The sequence below is a fragment of the Trichosurus vulpecula genome, chromosome 3 (assembly GCF_011100635.1).
Source record: "Trichosurus vulpecula isolate mTriVul1 chromosome 3, mTriVul1.pri, whole genome shotgun sequence".
Classification (NCBI taxonomy): domain Eukaryota; kingdom Metazoa; phylum Chordata; class Mammalia; order Diprotodontia; family Phalangeridae; genus Trichosurus; species Trichosurus vulpecula.
Genome location: NC_050575.1, coordinates 223,901,459 through 223,919,690, shown reverse-complemented (window position 1 = coordinate 223,919,690; position 18,232 = coordinate 223,901,459). Strand labels below are relative to the sequence as shown.

Genomic DNA, 18,232 nt, shown 5'->3' with positions numbered 1-18,232 from the left:
AGTAACTTACTTAACCTTTTTGCCTCAGTTTCCTCAACTACAAAATGGAGAAGATAACAGCATCTACCTTGCAGAGCCATTGTGTGGATCAAATGAGATAGTTTTTATAAAGTGCTTAGCAAAGTGCCTGGCACATAGTAGGTGCTATATAAATGCTTGTTCCTTTCCTTTCCCTCCCTTCTCCCTACCTCCTACCCCTAATATTTTTATGGGTCACTCATTATCCCTGGTATAAATTCACTTTCCTCCCTCTCTAATCTCAACCCAGTAGTTTGCCATTTCAACTCTATACTCTATATATAATTTTTAATTCCTTGCCTTCCTGTCCTGTTGACACTTACCTTTTCGCACACCTTAGTCCTAAATGAGACCCACAATCTACCTTCTCTACTTCTACTTACATGCTACTAAATGCAGCTGGAAAAAATCTCATAATCAGGCTGACAGGGTACATTACAAATTCATGTTATTCAATCTCAGCTGGGCTCTCTGGTGCAGCAAGCTAGTCCTTTTATTTCTCCCTAATTGATTCCCTGTCTCACTCCATACAGAAGCTATTCCAAAGCTTCTCACACTCCCTCTCTCAACTGGACACCTCACTTCTTTACTTTATTGAAAATATTGAGTTCATTAAACATGAGCTCCTGCTTTTCTCTTTCTATTTATCTCAAAATTACTTGACATCATCTCCCTCTCTCCCTTATTTCCTCCCAGTCCCTGACAAAGAAATGGTCATTCTTTGTTCCCTAAGGCTAACATCTTGATATATGCCCTTGATCCTAATTACTCCCATCTTCACTAGCAGATTGTTTGCTCAGTCTCTCACTTTCTCTCACACGTATACACTGTCTCTCTCTCTTTCTCTGTTTCTTCCCTACTACCTTCAAACATGATGAAATCTCCCATATCATTTAAAACAAAACAAAATACTTTAGTAAAACTCTGCCATTCCCTCAAGCTATCATCCTATATCCTCCATTTCTCAACTAAACTCTTGAAAAATTATTTATGCTCACTCCTCAAATCTTTGCAGTTTCTCTTTTGACTTCATCATTCAACTGAAACTGCTCTCTTCAAATTTACCAGTGATGTCTTAATTGCCAGATCTAAAGATCTTTTCTCAGTCTTCATCCTTCTTGATCTTTGTGCTGCACTGTTACTGTTGACCACCTTTGCCTGGATACTTTCTCTTCTCTGAGCTTTAAGAACCCTCCCCTCCATTGGTTCTTCTCCTAGTTATCTGACTGCTCTTTAGGCTCCTTTGCTGGCTTGTCATACATGTTCGCCAAAATTGTATCCTAGGCCCTACTTTCTTTCTCCCTTTGTGCTATTGGTAACCTCATAAACTCCCATGGATTTAACTGTCAGCTTTTATTTATTTATCATATATACATATATATATCATATACATTTGTGTATATATATACACACATACATTCTCTGAAACCTGCTTTTCTCTTCAGGTCATCACATGTCTTGCTAGCCTGTCTAAGGCTGGCTATTACTCTTTTTTTTCCCATATCCCTAGACAAAGTGGGGGCGGCTAGGTACACAGTGAGTAGAGCGCTGGGCCTGGAGTCAGGAAGACCTGAATCAAAATTCTGCTACAGACACCAATTGTGTGACCCTGGGCAAGTTACTTAACCCTGTTTGCCTCAGTTTCCTCATCTGTAAAATGAATTGGAGAAGGAAATGGCAAACGACTCCACTCTCTTTTCCAAGAAGACCCCAAAGGGGGTCACGAAGAGTTAGACACAACTGAAAAATGACAGAACAACAACATTAGATAGAGAGGGCCAGGAAGAAAAGTTGATATATTTCTCATTCCTTATTGCCATTTTCCGACCCTTTCTTTGTCACTATAACTCAACAACCACCTCTCTTTCTTCAAAATTTATTCCATTCTGTCCTTCATCCTGTCATCTGCAGATATCTAAGTCATTCTCCCTTCTTCCCTACCCCCTAATAATTTTAGTACCTGGCTCATAAACTCTGTCTACTCCAACCTCAGCTTGCCTTGAACACTCTTGTCTCCTTGATCCTTAAGCACTTCAACTCCCATAATCTCTCTCTGTCTCTTGTCTAATTCAGCCAAATAACTTAGTGACCTGAGAAATTTTAATTGCCATTGGAATTTAGGTAGTTGTTACTGTTAAACTCAGCCATATTAATTGATTTTTGAAAGAAGCTACAACATTGAGTTCTGCTAACCTTTATGGTGATAACATTTATGGAAAAGAAAAGTATATAATTTGAATCCCTGTCATTGAAGGATGTTTGATTTTCTAAAGTGAGAAAAGTCATTTGGAAAAGCCAAGGCATATTAAATTTCGGTTTCAGTTTTTACATAATTAAAATTCAAGATGGTGTATTATAAAATGATGGGTTGTTTCTAGAGAAAGACAACTGGTACATTCCAGGCATTTACATGAGTACATTTTTTCCGTTTGGTGGCTCTTAAATTTCATGCAGGGAAAGAGCACTACCAGTTCTGTCTATAATTCTGGCACAGGATTTGATAATGGAAATGCTTGGCAATTATAAAGGAACATTTATGCTGAATAATGACACCCATAATAGCCAAGGTTACCTTGCAAAGCCTGGAAAGAATTCTAGAAATTAGTATATTCCAGCCTTGTGTGGAATAAGGGGGAGGGAGCCACTTCACTCATTCTCTGGGAATGTGATATGGGATCATTATTTCTGATGCTTTCGTCATAATGGAAGTGATTCTGATTGTTGGTGTCATCACTTTTAGAAAATTTTGGCATCAGAGTTAAATTATTTACCATCTTTAAGTAGTAAAGATGTCTAAAAACATGCTTATGTTGATAGACTGCCTGCAAAGCATTTTGACTAGCATATGCCCTGTGCTATGATATTCCATTCCTTATTGCCATTGTAGGAGAGAAAATGGGTGGGTGATGAGAGGTATTAGATGTTAGTCATGAAGAGCTGGACATGACTGAACAACACTAACAACAACGTATGATATAGAAAAGATTTTGTTTGTTTGGTTAAACTATGGGTTACTCTAACTGTCAAATAGATATTTTTCTTTTTGATTATTGCCTTTAAGACCAGACTAGTTCTGGGGCTGATTTAAGTTTTGGATTCCATTCTAGAGCAGATTTTGGTATATTCTTAGTACTTCTGAATGAGAACTTACCGATTCATCACAAAATGAACTCAGCTTTATGAGGACCCTATGTATAATAAATGATCAAAAATTAGGACTGGAATTGAATAAAAAAAGTCAAGCTAGGGGAGGATAGAGATAGTATCCGGATGGTTTCACTAATGGTGGTTAGCTGACTCACTTATACTAGAATAAATTACAAGCCAGCTTTGGTCAGTTTTGGAAGTTTTTGATTCATACATTTAGTAAAGTATAATAAGTACTGGGAGAGTGGCAAGAGGGGAAAAAGAGGAATTTATGCTATGTTTTATTGTATTTTAGTTTATTTTGTTAATTATTTCCTATTTGCAATTTAATCTGGTTCCAGCTGCACTGAAAGTATTGTGGGTAGTGTGTTTGATGCCTTCGTTTTAGATGATTAATGATAAATGCTATTGTTAATTTCAGTAATGTTCATCCTGAGACTTGTTGAAATTTACAGAAATCCTTTCCTGAGAGAGGAAAGGCTCATTCAAAGAGGCTGAGCGAGCCCCAAAGCAACAAAATGGAGACATATAGTCTTGGCTTGTTGAGTTTATTTCCCTTGAATTAATATTTGTATAGTGACTTCAGTTTACAAGTATCTAGTTTCATACTCTCCATACACTTCCTACACAAAATAACTGTAACCATCTATCTTTGAACTCTTTTCTTATTATTGTGTTAGTCACAACATATTTCTTTTTCCCCATTACAAGCAGTCAGTTCTTTTTCTTTGTCTTATTTCCTTTTGGAGTTCAAATCAACAATTTTAGTATGTGTTTTCTTCAAATTGAAGTACAAAAGCAATGTATAGGCTAGTGCTCCCTCTGAATCAATTCAGCTTCGCTTCATATTGTTCTTGCCTCTGAATGAAGAATTGCTAGGAAAATGTTTTCCTTCTTGGATCATTCTCCTACTTCTTGCCTGTAAGATTGTGTTTTATATAAAAAATTGTAATACCTTTTTTATTTTGTGTTTTTGTTTTTAGATTAATGACAATTTGATTCTTGATACCTCAGATGATGAAGAGTTGAGGGAGCAACTGGATATGCATTCTATTATAGTCTCTTGCATCAATGATGAACCACTTTTCACAGCAGATCAGGTATGAAGAAAATACTAATAAAAGTCAAAGTAAAGATTGAAAATGATTTTCATTGAATTCTTTAGGAGATTAGTTGTTGGACTTCAATTATTTTCATGTATTTTTAAATGTGCTTATTTCCCAAGCTAGATTCAGGAAAATATGTACTATGCGGGATCTTTCATATTGAATGTCTAATTTTATGGCATTCTTGGCACTGATGCTAGAATCCTAGATTATGAATGCTGCATAGTTTTACTGAAAAGTAGATAAACTACAATAAGCCTACAATGAATATTCAGTTTGATTAAACCTTGGATAAAATTCATCAGCATGAGTCAGAAATATAGATGCAATGCTTTTGAAAGAAATGAACGTTTTCTGTGGAATGTTACAAAATGCCAGTCCTGTTTGCATTGTGAGCCAGCTGGATGAAGCTTTTTCATTTTTTACATATTCTTCCCACCTCTGTGGTACATCAGAATATAGTGCAAAGACTTTTTCCTGAAACTGTATTTGCCATGGTTACTGAGCATATGAACTCTACTATTCATTCAGGTCATTGAGGGGATGGACAGAGGTAGATCAGAGGCTCTCAAACATATTTGGCCCTCCGTTCCCTTTAAAAAAAAATTACTCAGTGCCTCCCTCAAAATCTACTTTCTTTAACCTTTTAATGTTTTTTTTTTGAAATTTGCGTCATTTCAAAAAATATGAAATATTTGTAAAAAATGACATCTTAAATTTGACAAATTATTGTAAATTTGTGGGTTTTTCCTGTATTGAAATTTTGATGATGCAATATTGCATCATATAACCATATAGTATTGTATTGTAAACAAGTCATTACATGCCCATATTCCTGCCGATGCATGCTGGCCTTTCTGACAATGTGTGACTTGCTTATCTGCCAACACTTGCTTGTTAAGACCTGTCAGTGGATTTGACCACTGATCAGTTATAACTTGCATTTTGTGTGTTTATTTGGAAAATAAGGTAATCACTATGATTTTAACTCTGTTGTACAACAGATGAAACATGTATGGACGGTTTTTCAAAATTTTCTTCTCTTCTTTCCTTATGCTTTCACCATCATCCTTATTTTTATTCAATGCCTCCCAATTACACCTGAGGCTACTTCCATCCCCTTCTATCATTCCACTACCCCCTGGGGGCGGTATCACCCACTTTGGGAACCTCTTAGAGGAAAGTAGGAAGTATAGTGGTAAGACCTTTTTCTTCTTCTAGGTTATCCTTCCACACATTGATAATAGATTGTAGGTCTGGACCTGGAAAGAAAGTGAATAATAAAGCAAAATAATTGATGAAAGGTAATTGATTAAAAATATGTGTATAGGATTACAGTACTAAATATGACCTTAAATTTTATAGTCTTTTTTGGCAAATGGCATTTTTGGCAAATAAATTTTATACCATCTCACAGTCCACCTTAATTTTAAGACTTTTCACAGATTTTCCACAGCTTTCCACACCCCTTTTAAAGAAACCTGTTAGAATACTTAGCAATGCTTATCATGGCAAAATTCTTTTGCCTAATTAATGTAATTCTTTTTATTCAAATAATTGCATTTCTTTGAATAGCTTTTTTTCACAAATATTATTTTCTTTTAAAAATGTCTTTAAACTTTAGACTTGAATACTAAAACTTGAATACATAATAAGAAAAAGAAAAGAAGCATATTATAAACTTAATATTAAAATTCAAATATGAAATAAGAAAAGAAAAAAATGTGTCATATGCACAGCAGAATGTAAGAGAAGATTTAAAATATATAGCAATAAATTTCCATTTCAAGAAAGCCTATGTATTAAATGTTACATGTTGTGTTGTCTTTTCTTTGCTCCCTTGTAGGTTTTATTTTGTTCTCTGCTGTTCACTTTTTACTTTGTTCTTTTTTCTTCCTTCTTCTCCCCTTCCCACTCCCCCCTCCCATCCTACTCCCTACCGCTACAGTTACGCATGGATATATTTATATATAGATATTGATATATACATACACATATACATACATACATAAACATATACTTTCTCAAAGAGATTCTACTCCTAATCTTTGTTTTTATGTTTGTGCATATCTCTTATTTTCTGTCCGTCCTGACTGCTCTACTTTACTTCTACCTTATACCTTGCCCTCCTATTACTTAACCTACCCCCTCTCTAAAGATCCATCTCTTATCCTCCCATTCCCATTAATCTAAATACCCTTTTATACCCCCTTTTAGCCTATTCTCTCACCCTCCCCTCTAAAGATTTCTCCCTTATTCTCTTCCCCCTCCCTATCCCCTTAGTATTTCTTTCTAAATTTAGAAGACTTTTGTATTCTTCTAGATGTATATGTATTGTTCCCTCTTGAACCCTTTCCAATGAAAGTAGGTTTCCAGAACTAACAGTCCTCCTCCCCCACCAAATTCCTCTGTATCGGTTCTTCTTCTCACACTTCATTTGTATAAGATAATTATTCTTTTTAGCTGTTCCTGAATGGTTTTACTTTTTGAAGTCATATCATTCTCGGTTCTACCCCAATCTTTCTTATGAACTACTCAATTACTAATAACAATCTTAGACATACATTTTACATTTTATATACAGAAATGGTAAACAGTCTGTCCTTATTGAGTCCCTTGTAATTGGTCTTTGGTATGTACCTTATGTTTTTCTTGACTCTTGTATGTCAAATACTAAGTTCACATTTTTTTTTTTATAACAAAGTCCTGAAAGTCTGACAATTCATTTAATATCCATTTTTTGCTTTCAGAATTATGCTTATTTTTGCTGGGTATGATATTTTTAGCTAGAAACCCAGTTCTTTTGCTCTTCAATATGTAGTGTTAAAGACCCTGTGGTCTTTTAGTGTTGCAACTGCTAGGTCTTGTGTGATTCTACTTGTGAAGCTGCCATATGTAAATTGTTTTTTTCTTGTTGCTCATATTTTATCCTCGAGGTGGGGGTTTCAGAATTTGAATATAATATTCCTGTGGGTTTTCCTCATAGGATGTCTTTCAGGTGGTGATTGGTGGATTTTTTTTTTCTATTTATACTTTCCCCTCTTGTTCTAATGCTTCAGGACAATTTTCTTTAATTATTTCTTGTATTATTGTATCAAGATTCTTTTTCTGATCATAGCGTTCAGGTAACCTCATTATTCTTATGTTTTCTCTTCTTGATCTGTTCTCCAGATCAGTTATTTTTCTTATGAGATATTTCCCATTCTCTTTTATTTTTTCATTCTTTATATTTTATTTTATTATTTCTTGATCTCTTATGACTGTGCTGGTTTCCCCTTGCCCAGTTCTGGTTGTCAAGGAGTCATGTTCTTCCTTAAGATTGTGGATCTTTTCTAATTGGTTGACTTTCTTTTCATGATCTTGTTTTTCTTGGATTGTTCTTTTTTTTTTTTGAAGTTTTTCCTCTATCTCTCCCATTTGGTTTTTAAAGTCTTTTTTAAGTTCTTCTATGAATTCTTTTTGGGCAGGTGATCATTTGACATTACTCTTTGGGGTAGAAGAGGCTTTCTTTGCTTCACTATCCTCCTCTGAAGAAAAACCCTGGTCTTTTCTATTCCCGTAGTAACTCTCTATAGTAATTTTCCTTTGCTTGTGCATTTTTTTAATAGCTTAATTTTTGTAATTACCTTTAGTCCTGGGGCATGAGGGATGGTGCCCCTGGTCTCAGATCATCCTTCAGTTCTCCTCTTTGATCTTGAACCCAAACTAATACCTCCAGCCTTCTCTAAGTGCCCACAGCCAGCTGCATCCCTGCCCCACTGCTTCTGCACTCACCAGGCATGTGCTGGTTTCTTCTCTCCTTCTTAGCTTCTCCACAGCACAGGTGGGTCTAGTGTTCCTTTTCAGCAGAGGTTCCCTGGATTTTTCCCAGCTCAGATGCCCAACTGCTGTCACTGTCCCAGGGTAGAAGTTCTTGTGGCTGGGGCTGAAGCGCATTTAGCCTCCCAACCCAGCTAACCCCAGAGCTTGCCACTTGCTGTTTAAGTGGTCCCTAGCCTGGAGGTGTTTACCATTCACGGGGACCAATTCTTTGGATCTTCTTGATTGTTCCAGGAGGACCGCTGTTTTGCCCTTCTCTTACTTATTTTTACCTCTCTGTGTTTGCCCTGAGGTGCAGTTTTATCTCTTTTGTGGAGGAAAATCTTGAGAGCTTGGAATTTTCTGACCTACTCCACCATCTTACCAGAATCCTCTTCCAAAATATTATTTTCTAACAACTGTATAACTTTTATGGCTCTCTTCGGACATTTTTCTAAGTTTATATATCTTGCTTCAGTGGTGGACTGCAGGACAAAAATATTATATTAAGAGTTTGAGCAGAAGTAATCATCTTGGGAGTATCATCCTTACCTTAATATATGATAACAAATAATTGATTTATAAGTTTGTGTTCTGTTATGACCTGTAAATATGCTTGTAAGTCTTGCAGAAAATGATTCCCAATTTTGTTTTAGTGTGTCTGCTTGAAGAAATTTATTGTGTCCCTGTGTTTTTCACATTTTATATATAATGATATATATATTTTTTGCTGCTAAAGGGATAATTTGCTCCACAGGAACTTCTATCATGTTTTATTTGAAAGGGTTTTTTTTTGGCTTTTATATTGTTAGAGTACTTTTATTGTTTTTATTTGAATGAATAGCCATAGATACTTCCTTTGGTAAAATGATGGATTAGACTAGACTAGATGGTCTCTAAGATCATTTTTAGCTCTAAAAATTTTAGAGTTGTCCCAAGAATTCATTGATAAATATTAAATTGTAGTATGTTATAAATTTTGAATGTCATAGAATTTTTTTCTTTATTAACTGTTAGCTTGGCACATGTATGCCAATATTCATTATTATGACTTGCAGCCTGTTGAGTTGTCTTAGAAAGATTAAATTACATTTACTTTAATTTTGGTGTTAAGTGCATTTTGTTGTATTCTAATTCTTTGAAAACTGGTCATCTATTAATAGCATATATAGTTATTTTCTCTTTTTAATAAAAACAATTTTTATTTTTGTTTTTGTGTCCCCTTTATTTCTACATACGTCTTCCTCTTTTTTTATTCAGAGAGCAGTACATTTAACAAAGAATAAAAGAGAAAAAAAAGCGGTTGAGGAAAACTAATCAATATATAAACCAAATCTGATAGGACACACACACACACACACACACACACACACACACACACACACACGTATGTGTGTATATATACACATACATATGTATATATATACATACACACATACATACATACAGATGTATATATACATCCATTTACATATACATCCATATATACATACATACATCTATATCTATATCTATCTGTCTATCTATCTATACATATGTAGTGTTCCACACCCATAGATGCCCACTTATGCAAAGAGAGGATGGAGTTGCATTTTTTATCTCTTCTCTGGGACCAGGCTTGATCATTAGAATTACACAGCATTCTTCAGTTTCCTTTTTCGGTTTATTTTCTATTTATATTGTTGTAATTATTGTATATATTGTTTTTCTGCTTCTGCTCACTTTGTTTCTTTATCAGTTCATTTAAGTGTTCACATGTTCCTCCGAAGTCCTCATGTTGTGGTTTCATGATCTGTGGTGGTGGAACCATCTCCAAGAATTCAGTCAAACCACCTCTAATCCAAGTAAAGGCATTTGTTGAGATTGATGCCTCTCATGAAGTGGGCTAAGTTCCAAGAGAAATCAGCAACTTCAGAGAAAGCAAAATGGATTTTTATAGGGTAAAGATGGAATTATATAACAGAAATTATGAATATTAAAAAGGCAGGAGAGGTTTGTTAAGGAATTAGGTAATAGGGAAGGAGTCCCAGCCTCAGTGGGACTATGCATGAGATTACTCACAATGCATACAGAAAAACCCATTGAGGGGTGGGGTGTTTATGTATGATAATGATATTAAAATAAGTCTCTCTATGTCATAAGTTCACCTAAAGGACAGCTTTTGCTATTACTGCTCAGGTGCCTACTTAGGAAAAGTCCCTTCTATTGTTTTGGGGTCCACATCCTTCTGGGCATCCTGGTGGTGCTGCTTTCTGATTGACTGAGTATTGCAATCCTCTCTGAGACTAAAGGGATGTGATTGTGGTTGAATGAATGGACATACCTGCTGTTTCTGTGGGAAATATGAGAAATGGGTCTGGTGGCAGTGGCTAGCTAGAGGCAGTGACTGGGATCCCAGCACATGGACACGCTGGGATCCCATCACATACACGCCTACTGTCTCTGCGAGTAATATGAGTGCATGGACACACTTGTTGTTCTAGTGAGCAGTGAGGCATATATGAAGAAGTTAGGATATTAAGCGGGGTAGGGGTGAGTGGCTAGGTCGGGGCAGTAGGCCTGCTGTTCAGTCGGGCCTATAAGGAAGTTAGAATATTGGGGCTGAGGGGCAGCTTTATTAGGATTCCTTCACTCACATCTTCATTTCTTTGATGTAGTAGTATTGCATTACATTCAGGAACCATCATTTGTTTAGCCATTCTCCACTGAATGGGCATCTGTTTTGTTTCCAGTTTTTTGTTACCACAAAAAGTGCTGCTATGAATATTTTAGTACATATGGGATCATTCTGTCTGACTTCCTCTGGGTATAGATCTCTGGGTACAGATATTTTTGTCGCTTTTCTAAAGGATAATTCCAAAATTCTTTTCAGAATGGTTGGGCCAGTCCACATCTTCATAAGTAACGCTTTAGTTTAGTTTATTTTCACTGCCCCTCCAACCTTGACTATTCTTGTGTTTTGTCATCTTTATCAAAAGAGAGTCAGCTAGGTGGCAGAGTGGCTAGAGGGCTGGATAAGGAAAACAGGAGTTCAGATCCTACTTCAGCCACATTAGCTGTTTGACTCTGGTCAAGTTACTACTTCTCTCACCCTCAGTTTCTTCATCTGTAAAATGGGCCAGTAACAGCACCTACCTCACAGAGTTGTGAGGATTGAGATAACATAAAGTGCTTTGGAAACCTTAAAGTGATATATAAGTGCAAGTTACTATTCTTAATAATTTTGCTAGTTTGAGATGAAACCTCAGAGTTGTTTTGATTTGAGTTTTATTTCTTAATGATTTGGGTGAGAGTAATTAGACCTATAATTTTATTGGTACAGGGAACTCCCAGTGAGGAAATTCCTGCTACCAGTACATCTGCTCTGCTAGCAACTTGTAATCTCAGAGAACTCCTAGGAGCACTGTGACTACTTGGAGCTCAGTGACTTTCCAAGGTCGCACAGTTATTACTAGTTGGCAGTTCTTTTGAGAGCTGTTTCTCCCCCATGTCTTTTGACTAGTTTTCCTTTGTACAGTGGCTCTTAGTCTTATGTTTTTGAATTTCCTATGTGTTTTGTATTCTCAGTCAGAATGTGTGATTAACCATAACATTCTATAATTGGTCACTGTGTTGGATAATAGAGTTTACTGTAATTACACATGTTATAGAGATTTTTTCCTACTTTGTGGTTAATAATGAATCTTTTGATTAAACATCTTTAATAATTACATATGAAAATAATAATAAATATTAATAAAATAATAAAATATCTTTTTTGAAGGTTATTGAAGAAATAGAAGAAATGATGCAAGAATCACCTGACCCAGAAGATGATGAAACCCCAACACAGTCAGACCGTCTCTCCATGCTTTCCCAGGAAATTCAAACCCTTAAGAGATCTAGTACAAGCAGTTATGAGGAGAGTAAGAAACCTTACTTAGATTTATATCTTTGAACTGTTTGAATTGTTTGAACCCCCATCAGATAGTTTGCATAGATTTGATCTGTGATCTCTTCTATCTTTAAAAGTGTTTCTCCTGTCATTACTCTTGGGATATTTTAGAACCATAGTTGGAACTAGAATACATAAAATAATGACATGATACAATTTAATAGCTTATTACTCTGAATAGCTTCTAAACATGTGTAACCAGCTTGAGATTATTTAGGTACTGGTTACCTAGAAGCTTAACTAATTATTTCTGTATGTCTGACCTTCCCAGTGGAGTAGACAGTGTTGAGAACTTTAGCTCTTTTCTAGGCTGTTTGGTTTCTGGACAGAGGTATATTTTGAGGAATACAGGACTAAAAAATTTCATGGATAATTTTCTTTGGATTATCTTAATATCATACTGAGTAGTGGGATCATTGTTTCTGGATATGATTCCAACATACAGATGAACTGTGATACAGTAGAGTGACTAAGTTCTTCTGGCTGCTCTAGTTTGGCTCAGGTTTGGTAAATCGTATTTTTATTGTCATTTCTTCTCTGCCCACAGTGTATTGGGAAGATGTGGTGGCTGTTGGAAGTGTAGAGAAAAAGCATGTAATTGGGCTTCTTTCATACAGGTGTTTGAATGATTTCTTTTATCCTTCCATCCTTAAAAAAAACACTCATGGGTTTATGTAATTGATTAGTGTTTATTCCCCTAAAACTGGTTTCTGCTAAGTTGCTTGTGGTTTCTTGTCAACAGGTATTTTCTTCAGCTCTCTCCTTCTCTTTTTGTGCTTCTCAGCTGAGCTACCAGGCATGGAAAAAATTGGCCTAGACATGTAACTAATTTTTTTTTATATGTATCTGCTTACTTGTCTGACAAGCCACCTGGCCTTTGCTGAAGACTGCCAACCAGAAATTTAAACAAGTACCCCTTCCCCCCAGAAAAATGAACAGTTATTTTAATTGTTGGTAATCACTTTTGCTTTTTGGCATTTAGCACAGTATGGTTTTCTTTGGAAATCACTTTATCTTAATGTGCTGTGCTTTGTGGTTGGTTACAGGGGTAAAAAGGCTCTCAGTGAGTGAATTAAATGAACTACTAGAAGAAATTGAGACTGCCATCAAAGATTACTCTGAAGAGTTGGTTCAGCAGTTGGCTCTTCGAGATGAGCTGGAATTTGAAAAGGAAGTGAAAAACAGCTTTATTTCTGTCCTTATTGAAGTTCAAAACAAACAGAAGGAACACAAAGAAACAGCAAAAAAGAAAAAGAAGCTGAAAAATAGCAGCCCCCAGAATGGCAAGAATGAGAAAAGTCATATGCCTGGAACAGTAAGTGAGATGTTCGGCCCTCATATTCATAGGGAATATTCATCTCTGACTACATAGGGATTAAGTCAGTAATACTTCTTGACACTCTGAAACCGCAGGAGAACTATCAGTAATAAATACGAAGGAGTTTGTTATTTTGAAACAAAAAACACAACTGGCTCTCAAATGGAGTGGCATAGCTGGTGCAGAACCCTTTTTTCTTAATGAAGAGATGAACTGGAGAACCCAATGTAGAGAAGTAAGATAGGAATGAGTGAGAGTGGTGAGAATGAAGGACAGTCCAAGAAGTGACCATTAGGGAGTTAGCACATTTTTTAAAATCTAAAAAATGCACAATTGTTTCATAATATATTATGAGGTAGCATTTGCTAATGGAAATGATCTCACTTGAAGAGATCCCACATAAAATACTTGGTAAATCAGTTTAGTTCTCTCACAATGGAAAAAGGTTGAGAGTTGCTGGCACCAGTAATACCTGAGCCGTATTCCTAGCTCTTTTGTGTTTCTGGAGCAGTCCTGCAGTTTCCTTTGATGAGTCTGCAGTCTGTCTTTCCGTCAGTAGTTGTTCTTATTATCCATACTCCTGATCCACTTTGACTACGTCTATTCCTGGAATCATTTTGAGATACTCCGACACACTCACTAGTGTTATCTACTATATGTCAGGAAGAGCCAACTTTGCTTTGAGAGTAAAAATGCTTGCTTGACGACCAGCTCTCCTAAAGTGATCTGGCCTTTTTATTTCATTGTTGAATGTGACTTCAGAATAAAAGACAAAGTTAAAGTGATAAAGCAGTTAGTTTGCTATAATGTAAATTATAGATCCATCTAAATTATGAGGGGCTTCTTTCCTCAAGTGCAGTTACTAAACCAGCATTTCTCAAACTTTGTTCTGTAGATATTTGGTGTTTCATGTGGTGTGAACAGGGATTCCACTAGAAAATTTCTGTCCTGGCAATATTTTTCCGTATTTCTTCTGTAAAATAATAGCTGAAAAATTATGTCTATGTCAAAAAATGCTTCTTCAGTTTTGGGAGTATGAAAATAGGCTTATTTTTCCTTTTTTTCTTGCACAAATTTTCCTGACTCTCCATCCTGAGAATATTTCATACCCCTAAGATGACCTAGGTTTGTATTTATGGGTTCCATTCCTATATTCTCAGTCCCACAAATGTTCTGAGACTCAATTAGTTTAGGTAAGAAGTCCTGCGGTAGACAAATGCATATCATTGACTAGATTAAAGTTGAGTGAGTCCTGGAGAGGGAATGCGATTCTTGAGTTACTGTGCTGCCACAGAGATGTTAATCCAAACAAAAGTATCACATCACCTAAAATGCTATGCTATTATTGGTCTCAGTACAAGGTGGTCTGTATTGCAGAGATATTTTCTTTAAGCAAAAATAGAAATTGACAAAGCGAATCTTGCAGCACAGTTTGTATATTTAAAGAGAGAATATTATTTAACAAGTCTAGCTTTCTTGCTTTCTTACAGAAAAGATTTATTTTCCAAATTCCTTCAGAATGTATACATACCCACAACTTTATCTATAAACAATATATCCATGGAAGAATAGGAAAGGATGGATGGGGGAGTAGGTTGTGGGCAGCAAAGATGGATACTATTGTTATCTAGTTTTTTGAATCAGCAGAGGTGAAACTTAGATCAGCTGATTTACTGATTTAAATGCCAGATCTTAAATTGGTTTGTTTTTCCATGTAGTGTAGTTTTATGCCTAGACACTTTTAGACAGAGACAGGAAGACAGGACCTGGGACTGATTTTTCTTGTGTGACTCATAAACTGGCGCTGAAGGCATTTCCAAAAGAGGAGTTCCAAAAATATTTTGAGCAATGATAGTACTGTTAATACAAGGGTTTAGCCCCACTTCCCTTCTATTGCACTGCCCCCCCCCCCCCCGCCCCGTAACTACATTGAAGGAATATACTACTTTGGAAATTTGGCTGTATGATTTGTTATATACCGAAAGAAACAAATCACTTATTACTTTATATTCATACTACACATAGTTTAAAAATTTCTTCCTTCAAAGGAATTTCTCTGTTAGAGGATAAAATTTACTTTTCATTTTAAAAAGGCATGGTGAATTTTATAGGAATGGTTTTTTTTAAGATAAGGCAAGTCAAACAATGCTTTTCAAAGAAACAACATATTGTCCTTCAATAATTCCTAGGCATGTTGTAGATTCCAGCATCGTGGTATATCAAGGACTGGTTAAAATTGGAGGCTTTAGGCAACTCTGCTTCATACCATTTATGCTAAGAAGTTTATCTGATAAGCACTAATGGTGATTTGGTTTTCTATTATTTTGTAATGAAATAGTTTTAGAATGATTGTGAACTTTTTAGGTGATTCAGTGCTGTGAAATTGCTTCTTAAAATCTTGCTTTGCTGTTAGTGTCAAAACCATTGGTCATGTGTAAGGACATGGCATAGATATTATTAGTGCTTCTTACATTTTTCTTAGATGTTAAATGTGAAGAGTATAGTTTGTACTTGAAAGCTGTGATTCCAGAAATAGTTATAGGTAGTTTAGGCTATTTTTTTTTTTGGTGAATTGAAGTTGCTGTTTGCATAACTGGTTCTAGAAAATGATTAACCTTCTTATCTGATCCTCCATATTCAGCATAAAGATAACATTTAGTAGGGTTTGAGGTGTGTAAGCTACCTTTTATAAGTATAATATTTTCTCAGAAATGTTGATACTGATCCACATTGAAACTCAATGTTGATTTCATACCAATGAAGCCTGTATTTAGTATTTCTTAGGATAGTTTCAAATAGTATTGATATTTCCTTTATTTGCTATTCTGATGTTTCATTAACAGTAGTCATTTTTCTTTTGACTTTGGATTTTTTTCCTCACACTATTAGGATCTGTACTTATTCTCTCAGGAGTATGAATAACATAATCATTGTAATGAAAAAACAATTTTAAGTGCCTTTCCATGATTAATGCCTCATAGAGTAGCTTATGCTGGTTTATTTATAAGTTATGTCTTTGTTTAGTCCAGGGGTGCTGAACTACCTCAAAAAACTGAGGCCCAAGAGGGTTAAGTGACTTGCCAAGGTAACAAAAGGTAGTAAGTATCAGTGGTGAGGTTTGGACCTGAGTCCTCTGACCCAGGAGCACATTAGCAACAGCTAACCCATAAGTCTATTCTTCCACCCATACAAAGCCTTTATAGAATCATCTGTATTCAAGGGCATCCTTGTTGTGGATATGAGAAGAAAACAATGAGTCTTTCACTAAGCAATATTCAATTATGTACCACATCTTTGTCATTTCACAAGTAATTGAAAGATAAAAAGGATATGAAATCTGATTGTGTATATTGTTTGTTGATTATGAAAAACATTTGATTTGGTAGAACAAAAGCCTTATAGTGAGGTTGTCTCCAATCCATATATCAAGACTGTTCAGGATTCCTTGGAAGGTGTGACAACAGAAAAAACCCTGGTTAGTAAATGACTTTGGAAATTAGCTTTTGTTCTATACTTGATGTTATTTCTTAATGAATCCAACCTAAAATTATAAGGCAAAATAGCACTTTTATGGGAAACTTATACTGTAGTAAATTGATGAAAATTAACATTTGAATTATAAGTAATGTCCAGGTACTTTATACACTTCTTGTACTGTCAAAAGTTAAAACAAGAAGCAAGATCTCCATTTCCATACAGATTTGCAGTAGATATCTTTTCTAAGCTCAAACTAGTTCCAGTAGCAGTTTTTGAATCTTGATGTAAGTACAAAAGAAATGTCCACATTTCAAAATTCACTTAACTGTGCTATTGAGGAGTTTCTACCTTACCTTCAATTGGAAGTGATTAATCTTTAATGTGATAATATGATAAAAGACAAATCTCAGGAAAAAAAATCTAGTAGAAATTCTATAATGCCTTCTGAGAGATGAATATGCTCAATTAAAATCATGCTTGTGGATTGATATCAGTATTTGGCAGTACCTAGCTGTGTGAAAAAACATTTTCAAAGATAAAATAGGTAAAATCTTATTACACATTAGCAATAACAGATGAACATTTGCAGTCTATTTTGATGATAGGGAATGCTAACTTTGAACCTTAATTAAGGGACATGTTATTCCTCCCAAAAAAGAATAATATTCTTCTCATTAGTAGACCTGTATTACAAAAACTTACACTCTATCATTATCATATTTTTAACTTTGTTGATAAAAATTTGTAGAAATTTATTTTGTTTCTTGTTATGTAACTGCATAATATCTTGATGTTGCCTCTTGTCCTGCAAAGTCTAAAATATTTATTATCTGACCCTTTATAGGAAAAAGTTTACTGACCTCATCCCTAGAATATCTGAGATCCTTATCTTGGATAGAAAATTTGGGTTTAGATTCTACTTCTGGCACTGTCTGTGTGGCCATGGGCAAATCATTTAACTTCTTTTGGCCTTTCTTTTCTCATCTATAAAATGGGAATAATAATATCACCTACTTTAATAGGCAATCTGAAGCTAAAATGTACATAAAGTGCTTTGTAAACTTTAAAGTGCTATAAATGTTTATTATTTTCATTATCTAGAGCACTATTTTAGGAGAGCCTACCAATCCAAGCATCAATAGCAAAAAGCAGTCATTACCATAAAAAGATTTAAATTTTCGAAATATTTTTGATACATTTGAAAAAATATGATTGTTTTATTAACGTATTCATCACTATATTGGTATATAAATTAAATATTTAAATAGAGAATAACTTATGGATGTATCTTTTATAAAGTATTTCTTAACAGATGAATTATAGGATCATAGATTTAGAATTGGAAGGGACTTAAAGATCATTTAGCCCAATTTCCTTATTTTATGGGTTATTGAAACTGAGGACTTGCCCAGGATCACACAGAAATTAGCAGAG

The 18,232-nt window shown here is 35.2% G+C and overlaps 1 protein-coding gene across 3 annotated transcripts in view; it reads left to right on the top strand.

The window, feature by feature from the left end:
- FEZ2 (fasciculation and elongation protein zeta 2) overlaps window positions 1-18,232 on the top strand; it is a 58,928-nt gene that overhangs the window by 18,974 nt on the left and 21,722 nt on the right. For all 3 annotated transcript variants that reach the window (XM_036752587.1, XM_036752588.1, XM_036752589.1), the window contains exons 3-5: window positions 4,149-4,265; window positions 11,833-11,974; window positions 13,050-13,318. In XM_036752587.1, the coding sequence (XP_036608482.1) occupies window positions 4,149-4,265; window positions 11,833-11,974; window positions 13,050-13,318 (528 nt within the window). The remainder of the gene's footprint in view (window positions 1-4,148; window positions 4,266-11,832; window positions 11,975-13,049; window positions 13,319-18,232) is intronic.